Source organism: Diabrotica virgifera, chromosome 4, assembly GCF_917563875.1.
Source record: "Diabrotica virgifera virgifera chromosome 4, PGI_DIABVI_V3a".
Taxonomy (NCBI): Eukaryota; Metazoa; Arthropoda; class Insecta; order Coleoptera; family Chrysomelidae; genus Diabrotica; species Diabrotica virgifera.
Window position 1 is genome coordinate 159,559,795 of NC_065446.1, and position 19,912 is coordinate 159,579,706.

Sequence of the window (19,912 nt, forward strand, 5' to 3'; positions counted from 1 at the left end):
GTAATCCATTTTAAAAATAGTTCTAAGCTACCTAAGTACCTGAAATTTTCAGAATAGCTTAGAACTAGCTAACAATGCAATATTTAACTGCAATTATACAGGGTGATTGATTAGTGGGGTAAAGCTCCGTAGATCCGTTATAGTAATGGATAGCGATAAAAGTTAATAACAAAAATTGTAGCCAACTTTGAACTTCACATTACAAAATTAGTTAGAATGTTACAGGGTGTTCGATAACATAGTGACAGATCAAAGTTATGTTTTTTTTTTTAAATGGAACACCCTGTATTTTATTTTATATTCAAAATCTTCTTAACTTCTCCATTACAAAAATATAAAGGTTTAGTATGTTATACAGGGTATTTACAAAGTTATAACCAATTTTATATGAAAATCGTAACAAGTTTAACTCCCTGTATAAATAAAAATAAGCACAACAGCAATGGTTTATTAATGCCATATTTTTTTATTTATTGTGAAAATTTTCATAAATAATCGACATTGCTAATTTTCTTAATATTGAATACAGGGTGAGTCAAAACGCAAGTATGTACATTATTTTCTCAGTAATTTTAAATGAAACACCCTGTATTTTAAATCACTATCGAAAAGTACCATTACCGTACTTTAATTGTTATATAACATTCTCTATATCTAAATTTATTAGTTTTCGAGATATTTTCATTTTTCAGAGCAAATTATTAATTACGGGTCTAAATTTATCCAAATTTTTGGCAAGCCATGACTGAATTGTCTAAAACTGACAATTTACGATTACTGATTATCAATCTGTAATAAAAGTTGGTTACAATTTTTGTTAGTAACTTTTATTGCTCTCTATTACTATAACGGATCTACGGAGCTTTACCCCACTAATCAATCACCCTGTATGGATAAATCGATTTTTTTATTTCAAACTATTTTAAAAATGTGACTAATGCAATGATATTTTAAAGTACGTTAATAAATGGATGTCTACAAATTGATGGTGGGTCAGTGGCATTAGACTGCAGATCGAGAGTTCCCTAGTTCAAACACGGCTGTTGCGTATTTTTTTAAATTTGTTTAAAAAATAATTAAAAGTTGATATACTTAAAATTCATATTTTATAAGTTAATTATTATATATACAATTTTAAACAACCGTGGTATTATAAAAAGTACTTTTTTATACTAGTGTAATTTTTGGAATTATAATTTTAATGCCATGCCACATTGTTTGATTTGCTTGTCTAGATAATGTTTAGAAGAAATGCGTTCAATGTGCTTCCCCGTTTAGGATTTTGTCCTCTTCAGGGTTTGAGGTGAATGTATTGTGTTGGCAGCAAAGCAAACAGTCCGAAAACCACACCGGGGCAAGCGCCGTGTCCTGGTGTTCTTGGATCCTGGGTTATGCCAGACGGTGTTGTCCAGAAGGCCAGAAGTCAACAGAGAAGAAAGTTTGATGGATTGTTGTTGGTTCCATAGACATTTACGTGTACTGTCCGTGCTTTGCTTTCGACCAAGCTCCCTAGAAACCATTGTACAACGACAGGCGAACCTGCGTCCCTCGTCGGCGGTCAGGAGGTGGCTTTGAGCGCAGCGTGGACAGTGAGCGTTCGAGTGGAGAAAATAGTTGCGGCTATTTTCTTGGGACGAACAGGTATAATTGTGCAATGAAGTTGGGAAACCGCAAAAAACCAACTTCTCCCTGTTCGGGGTAAGGAAGAGGAAATGTTAGAGGTGGGTACGGAAGGCTAACGGGGTAGCCTCAAGGATGTTTTCGTACTCTACCGGGAGTTCGTCAATGCATGTTTGCATTAGAGCGGACGGTACGTGAATCTTTTTGCGTTTGGGCTTTCGGTAGAGTACGTGGCCGGAAGATGAACAGGAACATTTGAGAGATTCTTGTGTGTCGGAAGGGGGGCCGTTGATTACTTTGATTGTGAAGTTCCTGTTCAGAGAGTTTATTCTCTCGGTGATTTTGGGGATGTTCGAGATGTTATGGATTTCGTTTGAGGGATATCGCCAGTGCTCATAGTTACATCTACGCAAGACTCTGCGCTCCGTCCTCAACAACCTCTCTTGTTTTTGTCTTGAGCAAAGAGAGTAGATACATGATTTGTACTCCATGACGGGTCGAATAAAGGTCTTGTAAGTGTGAATGAGAGTCTTCTTGTGTGTCTTGCCAATTTTTCCCGAGAGAGCGTTGAGAAGTCTGGCCCTGTTCCTTACCCTATCTAAAGTTGCCTTTAGATCTGCGTCCCAGTTGAGAGTCCTGGTAAACAGTACTCCCAAATAGTTCACAGTCGGGCTAACAACAAGCCTTTCTCCCAACAAACTCAGAGGATATTGGTCGTCTTCATTGCGAATGATTCTATTTGACACAGTAGGGGCGCGAAACACAATTGTTGTTGTTTTGTTCGCGTTGAGCGTGACTCTCCACTTACAACACCATTCGCCGACACCGTCCAACAGAGCCTGTGCTCTTCTGAAGAGGAGTCTTGGGTTGTATCGAGAGGTAGTTGAGAGCAGAGTCGTGTCGTCTGCATAGAGAAACAGCCGAGTACCTGGGATATTTTGGTTAGTGATGTCGCTGTTGTAGATGATGTACAACAGCGGCGCTAGGACTGAACCCTGGGGAACTCCAGCTTGTGGAGTGAAGGGGGTGGACTTTTGATCGCATATTTTCACTCTGACAGTACGGTTGTGGAGGTAGGAGTGTACAATTTTGGTAAATTGCAATGGAAGCCCGATGTCCAGAAGTTTCCGAACAAGCCCGTCGTGCCAGACCTGGTCGAAAGCCTTCTGCACATCCAGAATTGTGGCTATGGCGATAGAACCATCGTTGATGGTTTGAGTGACTTTGGTAGTGAAATCTATTAATGCATGTTTGGTAGATTTACCTGACTGGAATCCATATTGGAATTTTGGTATGATATTGTGGTTTTCGAGAAAGTTATTGAGCCTCTCCTTTAGGATTAGCTCAAGAACTTTACCCAGAGTATTGATTAATGAAATTGGTCTGTAGGATTCCACGTCGGTTGGGGGTTTGCCTTTTTTCAAAAGCATGATGGTGTTGGCCACTTTCCAAGGAGTAGGAAAATGGCTGTTTTTGAGACATGCATTGAATATTTTAGTTAGAAGAGGGATGATACTCTCTGGAAGTTTTTTGAGGCACCTTCGGTTGATGCCATCAGGTCCGGGAGCGCTGTTTTTGCCGATTTGGCAAAAGCTCTCCGTTTCCCTGTCTGTGAGGGGGTCCATGATAGGATCATAGACTGGAATGTGGTGGTTGAGAGTAACATTTACAATGTATTCTGTGTTGAATTTAAATATGCGATCAAAGTTCGGGTTATCTGGCGTTTGAAAATTGTTTTGAAGCGAATTTTTGAATGCTTCGGCTTTCCCTTCTGGGGAATTGACTATGTGATTGTTGACCAACAGATGAGATGGTTGAGATAATTTTTGTTTTGTTAGGACTTTGAATTTTTGCCAGAATTTACCTCCGTCTCTGTAGTCCAGTTTTGAGGTAGTCTCTTCCCACCGGCGAGCCGTTAGGACAGATATCTCCCTCTTTATCCTGGCACAGATTCGGTTGTACTCTGTTTTGATTAGTGGGTTTCTGTTGGCCTTGTATTGACGTAGAAGACGTCGTTTTTGTTGAATTTTGGCAATGATGTATTGTGGAAGTGCCGGTGATGTATAAGTTATTTGTTTGAGTGGAATTGCGTGCGTGATCGCCTCAGTGATGAGGTTCTCGATATTGGTTGCACTGGTGTCGATACTATCGTTAGTATCGAGTTCGCCTAACATTGGGAGATTTTGTGTGATGAAGTTTTGGAATTCAGTCCAGTTAGCGTGACGATAGTCTCTTATAGATCTTGGAGGGTTTGGTTGTTTTGGAGTGAGAATGTCGGTGTCGACAAGAAGAGGTACGTGGTCTGACGTTATCGAATAATTTTAATAGTTAATACACCTACTAAAAATTCATATTTTATTCTTTCGAAACATGTTGTGTCGTGTATACAGGGTATCGAGAAAGTATGGAAACACGGTGATTTCTCGGAAACCGCTAGAACGATTTTTATGGATTTTGGTGGGTAAGGGTCTTTTAATGCGGCCGATATTATAGTCGTAATTACATTGTTACGAAATCTTCCGTTTTTCTGGAAATCTAATGAACTTTCTTATTTGAAATGGAACACCCTGTATATTTTTTACGTTTTGAAGTCCTGAGGAGATACTGATTATTTTTTAAGTTATATTCCCTATACCTAAATGCCGTAGTTTCGGAGTTATTGCTACATTTATTAAAAAAAAAATTAAACAAATTAAAAAAATCAATGTTTTCGGCCCTAGTGGACATTATTTTAGGTTCTTTGGATCATTGGGAACAAAAAAGGCATTTTGTAATTTTCTTATAAAGTTAATCGTTTCTGAGTTATAAACAAATTAAAATTGAAAAAGTCGAAAAATGACGATTTTTTAGGTTCAAAAACACAAGCAGTTTTTTTAGCTGTTTTTTAGTTGTTAATGCAGCCCGATCGCCCGGCCTCTCATTTGCGCTTCATTAACAATTAAAAAAACAATGTTTTAGAATAAAACGTGCCAAAAATTCTTATAAGGAGCTGATAGAAGAAAGTCTTCTTGAATTTAGGTACTTCGTAATTTCAAAAATATTTTTTTTCTTGTGTTTTTGAACCTTGAAAATCGTAATTTTTTCGATTTTTTTCAGTTTTAAATTGTTTATAACTCGGAAACAACTAACTTTATAAGAAAATTACAAAATACCTTTTTTGTTTCCAACGGTCCAAAGAACCTAACATAATGTCTATCCCGGCCGAAACAATTAATTTTTATAATTTGTTTAAAACTTAAATGTAGCAATAACTTCGAAATTACGTCATTTAGGTATAGGGAATATAACATAAAAAATAATTAATATTTCTTAAGGACTTCAAAACGTAAAAAAGATACAGGGTGTTTTCTTTAAAATAAGAAAGTTCATTAGATTTCCAGAAAAACGGAAGATTTAACAACAATGTAATTACTACTACAATATCGGCCGCATTAAAAGACCCTTACCCACCAAAATCCATAAAAATCGTTCTAGCGGGTTTCGAGAAATTACCGTGTTTCCATACTTTCTCGCTACCCTGTATAACAAAACCGTGTTATTATAAAAAGTACTTTTTTATTATAGTGTAATTTTTGGAATTTTAAGCATTTTATGTCGTCAAATTATTTTATATTCTCTCTTATAAATAATAAAAACGTTTTATTATAAAAAAGTTCTTTTTTATAATAGTGTAATTATTTTTAATCAAAATGTAACGCGAATCGTGAAATTTGATTAAAGAAGATTGTGCGCAAATAGGTAGTAGTTTTACACGAAGAAGGTTGGAGTTAGACGTTTAGGGGAACGGTTCGGCGTACACCATACATCGGTCTCACCAATGATGGAACTGTGCAAAGAGACCCGCGATCACTCCAGGCGTCCAGGAAAACGTTGACATCGTGCAACAACGCTTGTTCAAAACATTATTTTTAAGACTTCGCATATTAAGAAAACGATTTGTAACTACCAGAAGCTTACAATCCCAATTTGAAGATGTTCATAATGTTCAAATCCAACTGTGAAACTGTTCGCCAACGCCTCAAAGAATGTAATTTGGTAAATCGTATACCTGCTAGAGGGACAGCTTTGACCGTAGCTCATTGCAGAGCGCGTTTATAACTTGCACGAAATCATGTCCATTGGTTAGAGGCTGATTGGAATAGAGTGCTGTTTATAGGTGAGAGTAGATTCTGTCTTTACAATAATTGTGGTAGGCGTATTTGCGTGTACCAACGTCAGAACGAACGGTATGCATCGTGTAATAGGCGAGAAACGACGTTATTCGGTAGGAGGGTTGGATATGGTCTGGGTGGCGTTTATTTAAGGGGTCGTACAGACTTGGTGGTGTTCAACAACGGTACCATCAACGCTCACCGATATATCGTTGACGTTATTCAAGACCATGGTGTACCATTTATCTTTATATTGGCGAAAATTTTGTTCTAATGCACGATAATGCACGACCGCATATTGCAAATGTAGTGCAAAATTAGAGGAAAGTTGAAATCGACGTTATGAGATGGCATTTGGGACTTGCTTGGGAGACGTCTGTGGAATTCTTCTAATTAACCAAACACTCTGAAGAAACTGGAAAAACGTCTTGTCCACATTTAGAATGAACTGGATGAGATAACTTTAAGACCGTTTATTTCAAGTATACATCGTCGATGCCTAGATGTCATTCGTAGCAGAGGTGGAAATACGTCTTATTAAGCAAAAAAATTCGAACAATTTTTTAGAATTATTTATTTTGTTGTTCATTGTTTTAAGATTGTGTTTTATGAAGTTTATGAATATTGAAGATGGTAAGCGACAACATCAACAAATCTGTTTGTTTTACAAAGTAAAGTAATACCAAATAAAATGCGTTTTATTTCAGTTAATATTTTCATGTTATATGGTAAGTTGCGTATGGGTGTTGCGTTAATTTCTTGGAATAGTATATTATATATAGTGAGTTTAAATATAGTCACCTTGTATATTTTATCTTTTGGAAAACCAAAAATTTTCTTTAAAATACCAAAAATTTTCATGTATATGAAAATATACCCAAATACCATAATTTCTGCATTAGCTTTTAAATTATATCCGCCCACTTTAAAATAATACGTTAAGATGGCTATCATTGAATATGGTTTATCCAGGTGGTGAAAAGTCCTAACCAGCTCTAGCACCGGCGGGTAGGTGGAAAATAAAATACCATCCGAGAACCAAAAAGAATCCCAAAATACATCTAACCCAGAACTATCAATAATTCATGCTGCTCTGATGCAGGCTATGGCGCGCAGTGTTCAAAATTGGTCAAAACGTGATCGAAACTAAATTATGTTTAAAGTATAAAAGTGATCTGGCCGAAAAGTTGAAATATTTGAGGTAATATACTGTATAACCAGTATATATACAATGCGGGTCGTTTTTTGGTTTTCATCCCTTCAATAGGGGGTGAATTACTTAAAAAATATCGTTATATACTCGTATACAATTTGTCCCTCTAAGTTGGAACCATATGGAAAACTTTTATTATGAATTTTACGAAAAAAAAATATTCTTCATAAAAAGTTCTGCGTGTTCTAAAATCTAAAATACAATCATCAGATATTAAATTTTATCAATAGTATACGAGGCAGGTCAAAAAATATGAATTTCGCTCAAGAGTAAAGAAGCTTTATATTTAACAATATCGAAAATTGTTATTAAGAAAAGATATTTGTAATTAAAAATTATGTTATAATGTGCAATTATATTCCTCTAATTGAAAAAAAGTCAAAATTGTTCTCACATTACGGATACACAACATAATTTTATTAATGATAACTCCGTTATTATTAATTTTACGAAAAATAGTTATTCTTTATAAGAAGTTCTGCTATGGTCTCAAAACTAAGATGCCATGATAAAATATCAAATTTTATAAGTTTTATACGAGGTATGTCAAAAAATGAACTTCGCTCAAGAGTAAAGTTCCTTTTTTTTCAAAATATTGAAAATGGTTATTGTAAGAAGTTGTTCAGAATTAAAAACTATGTTTTATATGCATTTACATAATTCCAAATAAAATATTCTGAACTATAAAGGTACTTTACTCTTGAGCGAAATTCACATTTTTTTGCATACTTACTTCGTATAAAATTTATAAATATGATATCTTATGATTGCATCTTGTTTTTAGACCATGCTAAACTTTTTATAAAGAATATTTTTTTTTCGTAAAATTAATAGGTAATAACGGAGTTATCGTAAATAAAAATGATGTTGGGTATCTGTTATCTGACAAAAAATTTGATTTTTTTTCCATTATCACAATGTAATTGCATATTGTAACATAATTTTTCAATTTCAAATAACTTTTCTTAATAACAATGTTCGATATTGTTAAAATATAAAGGTACTTTACTCTTGAGCGAAATTCATATTTTTTGACGTGCCTCGTATACTATTGAAAAAATTTATTATCTGATGATTGTATTTTAGATTTTAGAACATGCAGAACTTTTTATGAAAAATAATTTCTTTTCGTAAAATGTATAATAAAACAGTTTTCCATACGGTTCCAACTTAGTGGAACATATCGTATACAGTGTGTCTGCGTAACTTGGAACCATATGGGAAACTTTTTTATTATCCATTTTACGAAAAAAATTATTCTTCATAAAGTGCTCTGCATGGTCTAAAACCTAAGATTCAATCATAAGATATAAAATTTTATCAACAGTATACGAGGTGTGTCAAAAAATATGAATTTCGCTCAAGAGGAAAGTACCTTTATATTTTACAATATCGAAATTTTTTATTAAGAAAAGTTGTTTGGAAATAAAAATTATGTTATAGTATGCAATTACATTTTTCTAATTGAAAAAAAATTGAATTTTTTTTTTCAAATTACGGATATCCAACATCATTTTAATTACGATAACTCCGTTATTATTAATTTTACAAAAAAAGATATTCTTTATAAAAAGGTCTGAATAGTCTAACAACTAAGATGCAATTTTAAGATATCAAATTTTATCAATTTTATACGAGTATGTAAAAAGATGAATTTCGCTAAGAGTAAAAACCTTTATTTTTCAAGTAGAAGGACGTAATTGCATATTAAAACTTGTTTTAAATTATGAACAATTTTTAAAATAACATTCTTCAATATTGTGAAAAATAAAAGTACTTTACTCTTGAGCGAAATTCATATTTTTTGACATACCTCGTATAAAATTGATAAAATTTGATATCTTGTAATTGCATCTTAGTCGTTAGACTACGTAGACCTTTTTATAAAGAATAATGTTGGGTATCCTTAATTTGAAAAAAAATTTCAAATTTTTTTTTTCAATTAGAAGAGTGTAAATTGCATATTATAACATAATTATTCCAAATAACTTTTCTTAATAAAAATTTTCGATATTGTGAAATATAAAGGTACTTTCCTCTTGAGCGAAATTCATATTTTTTGACATACCTCGTATACTGTTAATAAAATTTGATATCTGATGATTGAATCTTAGGTTTTAGACCATGCAGAGTACTTTATGAAGAATAACTTTTTTTCGTAAAATTGATAATAAAAAAGTTTTCCATATGGTTCCAAGTTACGCAGACACACTATATATATTTTGTGATCAATAATGACAATGTGATGAGTGATAGGAAATACTTAGTGTAACATGTTCGTTACCCTAAGTATCTACATAAGTATATGGCTTTTCATTCACAGTCATTTGTTTCGAGCTTTTGTCATGTGTCACATAATATTACCTAATATATCTACGTCATACGTTATTGGTATATATATATCATTGATACAAACCAAAGACGTATGACGTAGATATATTAATATGTGACACATGACAGAAGCTCGAAACAAATGACAATCGATGAAAGACCCTATTAAGATGGTGTGGAAATGTTTATGTCAACGACTTTTTGATTTTGAGAATATTTATTAGTGATATTATTAAAAATACAATGTAAATATGAAAAGGGTGGGGAAATGTACTTGTAACGAAACGAATGAAACGAAAATCTCTTTTCGCAACCCCAACAAATCACATGTGTTTGACATACATGTAAACAATACATACGAATGCAATTAATTTAGACCAAATGCGCGCGGCGCTCGATGCACACTTATGCGCAATGCGCAATGTACTCAGTTGTGCATCTTTGCGCAGTTTGCCTCATATATTTTTCAATTACTTACATTGTAATCTTTCATTTTGTGAAGGAATTAATGAGTAGCAAGAACTAGCAATAAATGTAAAACGCTGTCAAACATTAATTTCTTGAAAAATTGTATAGGCTTTTTGACAGCCGATTATATCAAAATCACCTTTCCGTAAAGCTAATTATACTAAATTTATAATCAAGATGCAGTAGAAATAAACAAATCAAGACACGATAAATGATACTAGTAGCACTCCCGAATCATAATTTACAATGTATAAACTTTGGAAATCATTATTTGGGATTTACAATGTATATACTATTATGCTCTGTATTTTCTCCTTGTATTGCTTTATCCAGGACAAAACAGGGAAAATAAATATACTCAAACTCATATAAATTTTATAACTACTATTTATTTATATACTATACCTCCCATAATTATAAAAAATTTCAAATTTATGCTAAACTTTATTCTGTTGTAAACTCTCTTATCTAATCAAAAAAAACTTTAATTCTATTATCTCCTTTTGTAAACCAAAATTCATTCAATCGAATCGGTGGACTGCTCTTATTATTATTAAAAAACAAACAAAATTTAATTTCCACTTTTTAAATAGATTACTTATATCTTCTATGAATTTATGAATGAATAATTTATGATGTAATACTATTAAGTTGACAAAAACAAATATGGTATGTAATGCAAAGCAACTCTCTCTTTTCACAAATAATCTGAATAACCTTTTCTAACGTCCTTATTTCTTCTGCTGGATTGTGTTGTTCCTAGTTCTCCCACAACATGCTCCTCGGATTCTGCAAAACTGTCCTTCTCCTTTAAACTGTTTCAAAAAACGGCACTCGTTCGAATTTTCTCCTCAAATTAAAATATCTGACTCGATAAAAACAATATCAATTTTTATAATTCCAAGATTTTTTTTCTCAGCTCGGTATCTCGTGCAAAATTTATATAATACGGCTACTCGTTCCAGACAGAAACTGGAATCTATTCGGACACAAGGAGTTTATATTTCTCGACTTGATCACGATTTCGTCTCACACGAATCTGCTTCCACGGCCACCAAATTAACACACTTTACACAAAAATACTACTTTCAAACTCGACTGATTGCTTTCGATGGTAATTACACAATGAATCCTTTTTCTCTCATCAATTTGAAACTCACCGCTCCATTCTCCTTCCATCGGTCTCCTAACCAATCACAAACATTCTCCACACATCATATCCCTACTTTATTTTTCTTAAGAGCAAATAGTATTGTATACAAATTTTCTTTCTTGTCAATTTCCAGGAGATATTAAAATTAATTTTACTTACAATCTAGAAAAACCCTCTATACTAAACAAAATTGTTTACGATCGTTTCTTTCTAGGAAACCATTTAGGAAGCACTGCCTATTGTTCGATCAAAGCGGTATCCATTAACTTTTTAAACAAGCGTTTGTAGTCCGTTCTGTTAAAATGTACAAATTGTTCGTAGAAACTTTACCACTAAAATTTTTCTCTTCCGCGAAACAATTCTTACGGCTAAATTATTTTATTTACAAAATTTGACCATATACAGGGTCATGAAAATTTACGGTCTCGTGGTCTTTGACATAAAATTAATTTTTTAGATTCTCCCCATAAAAATTATTTAACAATACATTGTAAATTATGATTCGGGATTGTTCCTAGTAGCATTTAACGTGTCTTGGTTTGTTTATTTCTACTGCATCTTGATTGTACATTTAGTATAATGTCGTTTTAATCTTTAAACTATGTACTTTTATATGGCATAATTACTTTTATATTAAGTATCCACATAAATGAAGTAATTAACAAAGTAAAAGGCAGCTTCTGAGGATTTAAAATTGATGTATAAACTTGTATTAAATTTTGTACTTTTGATCATTAATATATCTAACAAACATAAAAAAGCAATTTTTGCTGAGAAGTTACATCATGAATAGTACAAACAAATCCCTTAGTTTCAACGTTCTCCGATTTTTTTTTTGTAATTACGATCACGTTTCTTTTAATTTTGAACACTGTGTGGCGGCACTAACCCTAGTGCAAGACCAAACCAGCTGAAAAACAACAACTAGAAACTGGAAGTGTAGGTACTGTACGCCCTACTACATTATCTTAAATATACGTTTATGGCTACTCCAGAGGCATAAAACAGGGAGAAGTGAATGGTTGACCCTTCCCAAATTCTAAGCCACTGTTGGAATCTCTACTTTAGCTCAATTTTTCGATTCTTCAATACTTTCTATTTAAATAACATATACAATTTAAACGTAAGTAGTGTTACATTTGATACTAGACAGTTCTAGAATAACCAGTATAAATCAAGAAGTTATAGGTCTTGGGCCCACATTTACAAAAAAAAATAGTCTGTTTTCAGTCAGGTTATTCATGTCGAGTCGGACAAGTTTTCTAACATGGAAAATTTTCGGGAAGGGGGCGTTTCGTAAATATAGAGGTTTCTATAAACTTTAAATGTTGAAAAGAATTTTTATATACTACATAATATTTTTAATAATATTTTGTGATGTTGCAAATATTCCTGGATATTACCCAGGGCAACACAGGACTCTTCCCACGTGATTGGAATTTAAGGAGGATTGAAACCTCACATATTGGAGTTGATACCTTTTACAAAGGATCTAATATTTTTGCGATTTATGGTATACAGCCAGCTACAGAAATTTTATTTTCCTCGTGGATTTTTGAATAAAAGCAAACTTGAGGGAGGTAATGAGTTTTTTTTAAGTGTGGGCCCAAAGTCTATTATCAATTTCCTTTGCCTTTTATCCAAAAAATTTGGCTAATACGTAATGTATCCGAGTAAAACCAGTTTTACCCAATTTCGGGGTTTACCTGTAACATATTCAATAAAAGATAAACTATATATGCAATAAAAAGGAATAATTATTATGAATTTAAAACAACTTACCTAGCGTTAAAGATTTGTGCGTCGAACAAAATATTATAGCTATAATATCTTGCGGATTGAAATATTTTATAAACATGTTTGCCAAATGAAAGCTGATCATCATCAAACTCAGTTGCATTAAGAGAACTGCAAAGAAAAATAACAATAAATGAATCTTAAACTTAAGTGAAATTGTGTAATTGTATGAAATTGTGTAATGTTTTATATGTTAAAAATACATTATAAAACATTTAAACATACAAAACAATTACAACAGAATAGGCGTTACTAACAAGACGTTAGGATATAAGGTGCCCACCTGCAAAACTAGTATAGGAGCCCTTCGGTTTTTTCAAATTAGTATTTTAGGCCAATCAAATTAGGTTTTTACTAGACATAACGGAAAAGACGAGGTTTGACAGTTGAAATGTATAGTATGAGATATTACAAAAAGACTACCATCTTGGGATTCATTTTTTAAATAAACAATCAAAACGTCAAACTTAGTTTTTTGCTCATAACTTAAAAACTTGTTTATTTAGAAATTTGACGTCCACAGGTAACTTTTTCAGAAAAAGAAGATACATCGAATGAAATACACTAAATGAAAATCGGTTAATAAACAAAAAAGTTATTGCAAAACGGGTGACAAAATCACTGTTTTTGAATATTGTTAATAACAATTTTATTATTTATTAAAATATGTTTTAATATACCTAAAATTGAGGGCATTATGGTGTTTGAATGGTGTGCAAAAAATGGTCCAGATATGTTAAATAGTTTTCGCAAAATTGAATTTGTTTATAAAATTTTTTGAAAAACGAGCTAATTTCTGAGGCTGGTCCAGCTAATATGGTTGAATGTATCTCAATAATCCGGGGCTCATTTCCTTCGTTAAGATGTATACTAACAGCCTATGAAAAAAAAAGTAAAAAAAATACATATACGTACACAAAATTATTTGTTAATAAATAGCATTTTTTAAGCTTATAAACAATTACAATAATTTCGTAGAAATTACATCAAATTAAATGGCCATAAAAGATACGGAAAGCTGGTTAAAATACACAACTTCTAAAAAAAATTTTTGGGTCCTACGACCCTTGGGGTCTGAGATGGCCCCTTTTTTTGAAAAAATCACTGTTACGTTAATTAACAACACTAAGAGCTGAAATTAACCAATCTTTTATAAGAAAAGTCAAAGTTTGTAACAAAGTTTTTAGCAAGAAAAAATGTTAAAAATTGTTTAAACAGTAATGGTATAAACAAAGAGTATTTTGCGTTCCGACTAAAGTAAAAAATAGCGGGCGTAGTCGACTGACTGAATAGTGGTCGCGGTTGGCGACCGGCAGCAACTCCTAAAATTACGTTATACCGACCACAAAAATCAACTTTAAGGTGAATGACAAATTTTCGTCATTCCTTATGTTTTCGAGGTCTTTGAATCCGAATATGGAGTTTATTTTTTCTAGAATTAGTGGAACATGTTCAAAAATCAAATTTTATGCAAAAATGCGAAAAATCAATTTTGATGATTTTTCAATTTTAACTCGCTGTATCTTTGGTTGTTGTAAATATTTCCTTTCGAAAATGTTATTGTATTATCATTGAAGTATTTTAGATAACAATGAGATTTGTCCGAGATGTTTAAACACATTAAAAGAGAGGTTGTTAATTTTTAAAAATTTTGTCGTCAGATTTCGTTAGTTTCATGTTTACTTAAAAAAGTTGAGTGACAAACTTTTTAGTTTATAATTTTAACTAACACAGAAATAAAATATAATTCATGAAGAAGTTTTCCAAACAAATTTAATTACAAATATGCAATAGGAAAAATGTTATGTGACTTTATAGACGAGCGGCACACCCCAAAAAAAGCTTATTTCTCGAGATACTGATACTAATTTTGGTCATACTTTATATTTTTGATGGTGCTGAAAACGAAAATTAGGGTTGTTTTTAATTTTACGTGGGGAACATTATCAAAATCGCAACTTTGCCCTAAAAATAAAAAAAAAATCACGTTTTTTTTTGCGTTTAACTTGCTACAACTCTGTTCCATTGTAATATTTTTTTCTGAAATTTGTATAGTATATATTTCTCACCTTTCTGAAGACAATGGGACCTGCTTCAATATTTCTGTCTTGCTATAAAGAAAGTTATAAATTGTTTGAAGGAAAAGGTGCAGATTCTTGAATTGCAAAGTTTAATCGCAAAAGTTGAGTGACAAAATTTGAAATTTAGCTGTTTAATTAATTTGATGTTAAAATATAGAGTATAGAGAAAATGTTTCATAGAAAAAAAAGTGGTGTAACTTTTAATCTTAAGAAAAACGTGGATTTCAATTTTTTTATTTTTAGGGTAAAATTGCGATTTTGACAATGTTTCCCCATCTAAAATTCAAAATAAAACTCATTTTCGTTTTCAACACCATCAAAAACATAAAGTAAGACCAAAATTAGCCATTCACCACACCGTGGTTGATATCTCGAGAAATGAGCGTTTTTTTATTGGGGGAGTACCACTCGTCTACAAGGTCGCGTAACTTTTTTTCTGTTGCATATTTTGACTTAATAATTTTCTAGAAAACTTCTTCAGGACCTATGTTTTAATGCTGCGTTGATTAAAATTATAAACTAAACAGTTTGTCACCCAACTTTTATAAGTAAACATAAAACTAATGAAAAAATAGTTTAAACAATTTTCCAGCCGCGGTAGCTCTTGGTATCCTCTGGATTTGTTATAAGGAAGTTTTTTTTGAGTAAGTTTGTGCAAAAAATACGAATCGGAATAATTTACCTAACGGGGTCGACGATACAGCCTGAACTACACACGGATTCGAAATAGAGAAGAAAAAATGGCCTATACCTACCAATCGGGTTCTACTGTACCAAGTTTACTATTTTTTTTTTATCTATTGTACCACATTAAAATAATAACATTTATCTTATTTTCATTGCAAAATTATTCAAAACAAAGCAGCTAATGGGATGTATAAACCTTTTTTGAAGTGGCCTTTTTATTGTTATTTTTTAAATTTATTTATTTAAAATATAATTTTACTAAATAAATGTGCCAGCTAATGGGATGTATAAACCTTTTTTGAAGTGGCCTTTTTATTGTTATTTTTTAAATTGATTTATTTAAAATATAATTTTACTAAATAAATGTGCAACATAATAATATTCATAAAATTCAAGTTTCTACCAAAATATATAAATATAATATTAAGCTTCAAATCCGGTATACTGTCAATGTTAAAAATGGGCTGAAACGGTCTAGCGCTAGCGAATGGTAGTCCGCGAATTTATTCTCATTCGGCTACGCCCATTATTTTTTCTTTAGTCGCAACGCAAAATACTATTTGTTTATAACAGTACTGTTTAAACAATTTTTAACATTTTTTCTTGCTAAAAACTTTGACTTTTCTTATAAAAGATTGGTTAATTTCAGCTCTCAGTGTTGTTAATTAACGTAACAGTGATTTTTTTCAAAAAAAGGGGCTATCTCAGACCCCAAGGGTCGTAGGACCTAAATTTTTTTTTTAGTTGTGTATTTTAACCAGCTTTCCGTATTTTTTATTGCCGTTTAATTTGATCTAATTTCTACGATATTATTGTAATTGTTTATAAGCTTAAAAACTGCTATTTATTAACAAATAATTTTGTGTACGTACATGTATTTTTTTTTACTTTTTTTTCATAGGCTATTAGTATACATCTTAACGAAGGAAATGAGTCCCGGATTATTGAGATACATTCAACCATATTAACTGGACCAGCCTCAGAAATTAGCCCGTTTTTCAAAAAATTTTATAAACAAATTCAATTTTGCCAAAACTATTTAACAGATCTGGATCATTTTTTGTACACCATTCAAACACCATAATGCCCTCAAGTTTAGGTATATTTAAACATATTTTAATAAACAGTAAAATTGTTATTAACAATATTCAAAAACAGTGATTTTGTGGTCCGTTTTGCAATAACTTTTTTGTTTATTAACCGATTTTCATTTAGCGTATCTCATTCGATGTATCTTTTTGTTCTAAAAAGGTTACCTGTGGACGTCAAATATCTAAATAAACAAGTTTTTAAGTTATGAGCACAAAACTAAGTTTGACGTTTGATCGTTTATTTAAAAATTGTTCCACTAAAAAATTGATGAATCCCAAGATGGTAGCCTTTTTGTAATATCTATAATAATAGTCTCCCGTTTTATACCGCTCACGTGGCTTTGGGAGTATAGCAGGGTAGTCTGCTATATCTAGGTACGGTATACAAGGAAGGTAACAGGGCCAGTGCTACGCTTCAACCGCCTATTATTACCCCTGGTTTTACCCAAGTTACTCATTTTATTCAGGCTGAGTCGACCTGGGGCCTATAAACATTTTAAAAATGTCTAGTTGTTCTTGCCGGCGGTAGGATTTGAACTCCGGACCACCGGCACGCTAGCCTAGCACACTACCACTCGGCTACGCCGGCCCTACCTTTTTGTAATATCTCATACTACTTATTTCAACTGTCAAACCTCGTCTTTTCAATTATGTCGAAAAACGGCTTATTTTTTACTAACTTGATTGATCTATTTTGTAAAACACCAGAAGAAAAAAAAACTCATTTTGGCGCCCCCTAATAGGGACGACCGCCTGCAGTGCATCACTTGCAGGCCCGTTATCACCGGCCGCGGCCCTAAGAATATGTTCCTGTATTATATTATGCTGCATGACATTTAAGATGCAGTAATACATCCAGTAGATAGTACATATTATTATAGTGTATCAATTGATTTAAGTTTCCTGTCAATTGAAGACGTTGGTGCAAAAAGAAGGCAGTTGCATTTTAGCAATTTTTCGGGAGAAGCAATAAATTATTTAAACCAAAACGGCAACTGGTGTATGTTTTCAAAAAAACTGATAGTGTGTAAAAAATTTGTTAAAAATTAAGTTAAGTACTTTCAGCTAAGAATAAGTTAAATGACTTATTCATAAAAAATACAGAGATGTAAAAAACTTACGTCTCATTGGTATTCGCGGTGTGCAAGTACTTGGAGGCGATACGAGAAACGATCGTGCGAGAATAGCGGAGAAATATTGTAACTTTCTTAAAAAATTCATTGTCAATTGAAATTGTCAAATTGACGTATATTTCATATCTACTGTCAATGAAGAAGAAAAATTATATATTGCTCCACAATATTGAATGATATGCAATTATTATATAAAGGTAAATGTAATTAATTGTATTTTGCTTGCATTACTGCACTTTAATAACTAATTTTATTTACTACATACAATTGTTTACGTTTTAATAACATAACCTGAATCTTATTTTTTCTTCTTATTATTTTTTTGGACTATGGCCTTGACATTATCCAGCTACCAGGACCATATGATTGGTCAATATAATTAAAAGTGCGAATAAAAGTGCAGAGCGAAGAAACCAGGTGTCGCTTTTCCGAACTTGCACGGTCCCAATAAATACCTCAAATAAAGAGTAATCGTTGAACAACACATTACAAAATTTAAAATTGACCCATGGCTAAGCCTCTGGTCATGGGTAAAAAACCCTTAAAATATATAAATAAATAAATAAATCAATAAATAAATAAATAAGTTTATTATTATAAATTTATATATTTTAAGGGGTTTCTACACATGACCAGAGGCTTAGCCCTAGGTCCATTTTAAATTTTGTAATGTGTTGTTAAATGATTACTCTTCATTTGAGGTATTTATAAAAACAATTTTTAGTTGGTGTGTGTCAATATTTTCAGTCGATTTTTAACATCAAGACGAGAAAGAACCTGTTTGCGATAATCAGAAAGAAGCGGAGATTAAGATGTATTGTGACAAAGCCGGTCATATCGATAGTACATAGAGCGATTATTTCCAAAGGCATTTTCTTTTATAAGAACAGTAAAATTGTGGTCGCAATTACACAAACACTTTTACATTTCGTCAACTTATCAGTAATCTATAATTTAGTTGTCTATTTTATTAAATAAAACTGTTAAGCTTCATACGGACTTTTATTACGAGTGTCTTTAATGAATCCTACAATTATGGGGGCTCAACCGGGATTTAAGAAAGACAATTTCGTTGCAAAGTTCGCGAAATACAGTAAGTGAAGTTCAACTTTCGGCAAAAAGAAAATCGGCTCAAGTGACGTAAGACGTAATTTTTTGAAACTGTTAATGACTGTTCGTGAAACGTGGAAACTGTTGGTGACTTTCGGACTTTGGAAACTATTGGTGAATTGTTGTGACCAGGAGTAGAGGCAGGCCAGTGCAGTGTAGACGACGCTGTTTAGGCAAGGACAAGGCTGTGACGAGGCAGTTACGACGAAGACGCTAGGGCGAGACGCAATCATAAGTTAGCAGTACCAAGGAGAAATCAGGTGTGTTTGTTCCATTATTTTAAAAAGTAGTTAAGACACTAAATCTGTCTAAAGATGATTTTTTCTAGGAACCGTGAATTGTAAACTTTGAACGATGAACAGTGAATTTTGAGAACGAACTATTATAAATTATTTATTGATTAACTTTTTTGTTTTGTTTTTTTGTCGTATTGTTGTAATAGATGGTAAAAAGTATAATGGTCTAATCTGTTCATTTATTGTGAGAAATCATTATAATTTTGTTACTATTTGCAGTAAATATTGATACAATTTTGAAGTAAAAGCGACTACAATTCTGCAGTTCACATTAATACATTTTATTATACGGTGAAAAATAATCTAACTTTTTATTCAAAAAATGATCTAACTTTTTATTTTTGTAATAATATACTTTTTTTAAAATGCAGTCTAAACAAATTACTCCTAACAATTTTCCAAAAATTAGTTTAATTCTTAAAAATTCGGCATTAAGTGCTGTTAAGGCGTTGCATGTTGTTGCATACAGCACAGCGAGAAAGGGTTGCCACGGCAAACTAGAAAGAACTTGCGAAATTTTACAAGTTTTTCGTGGTACATATAAAGAAGCCGAATAATATAATGAAAAATGGAATGCCGGACTTGCAAGCCGAAGTTGCAGTTTGTAATGTTTTGGATCTGAACTACGCTGGTTCAGAGGACGACGTGATTGAACGTATTTGTTCATTTTTGAACGATTTCAAGTTTGAAGACGAGACTGACGAAGAAGACGAAGACTCTAATGACGATGATGGTGATAAAGACGTTTATCACAAGGAACACGGTAAAGACGTTACCGACG

The 19,912-nt window shown here is 32.3% G+C and overlaps 1 protein-coding gene across 2 annotated transcripts in view; it reads right to left on the minus strand.

The window, feature by feature from the left end:
- Positions 1-19,912, minus strand: part of LOC126883194 (sodium/bile acid cotransporter 7-B-like) — a 71,630-nt gene that overhangs the window by 779 nt on the left and 50,939 nt on the right. For both annotated transcript variants that reach the window (XM_050648442.1, XM_050648440.1), the window contains exon 5: positions 12,719-12,844. In XM_050648442.1, the coding sequence (XP_050504399.1) occupies positions 12,719-12,844 (126 nt within the window). The remainder of the gene's footprint in view (positions 1-12,718; positions 12,845-19,912) is intronic.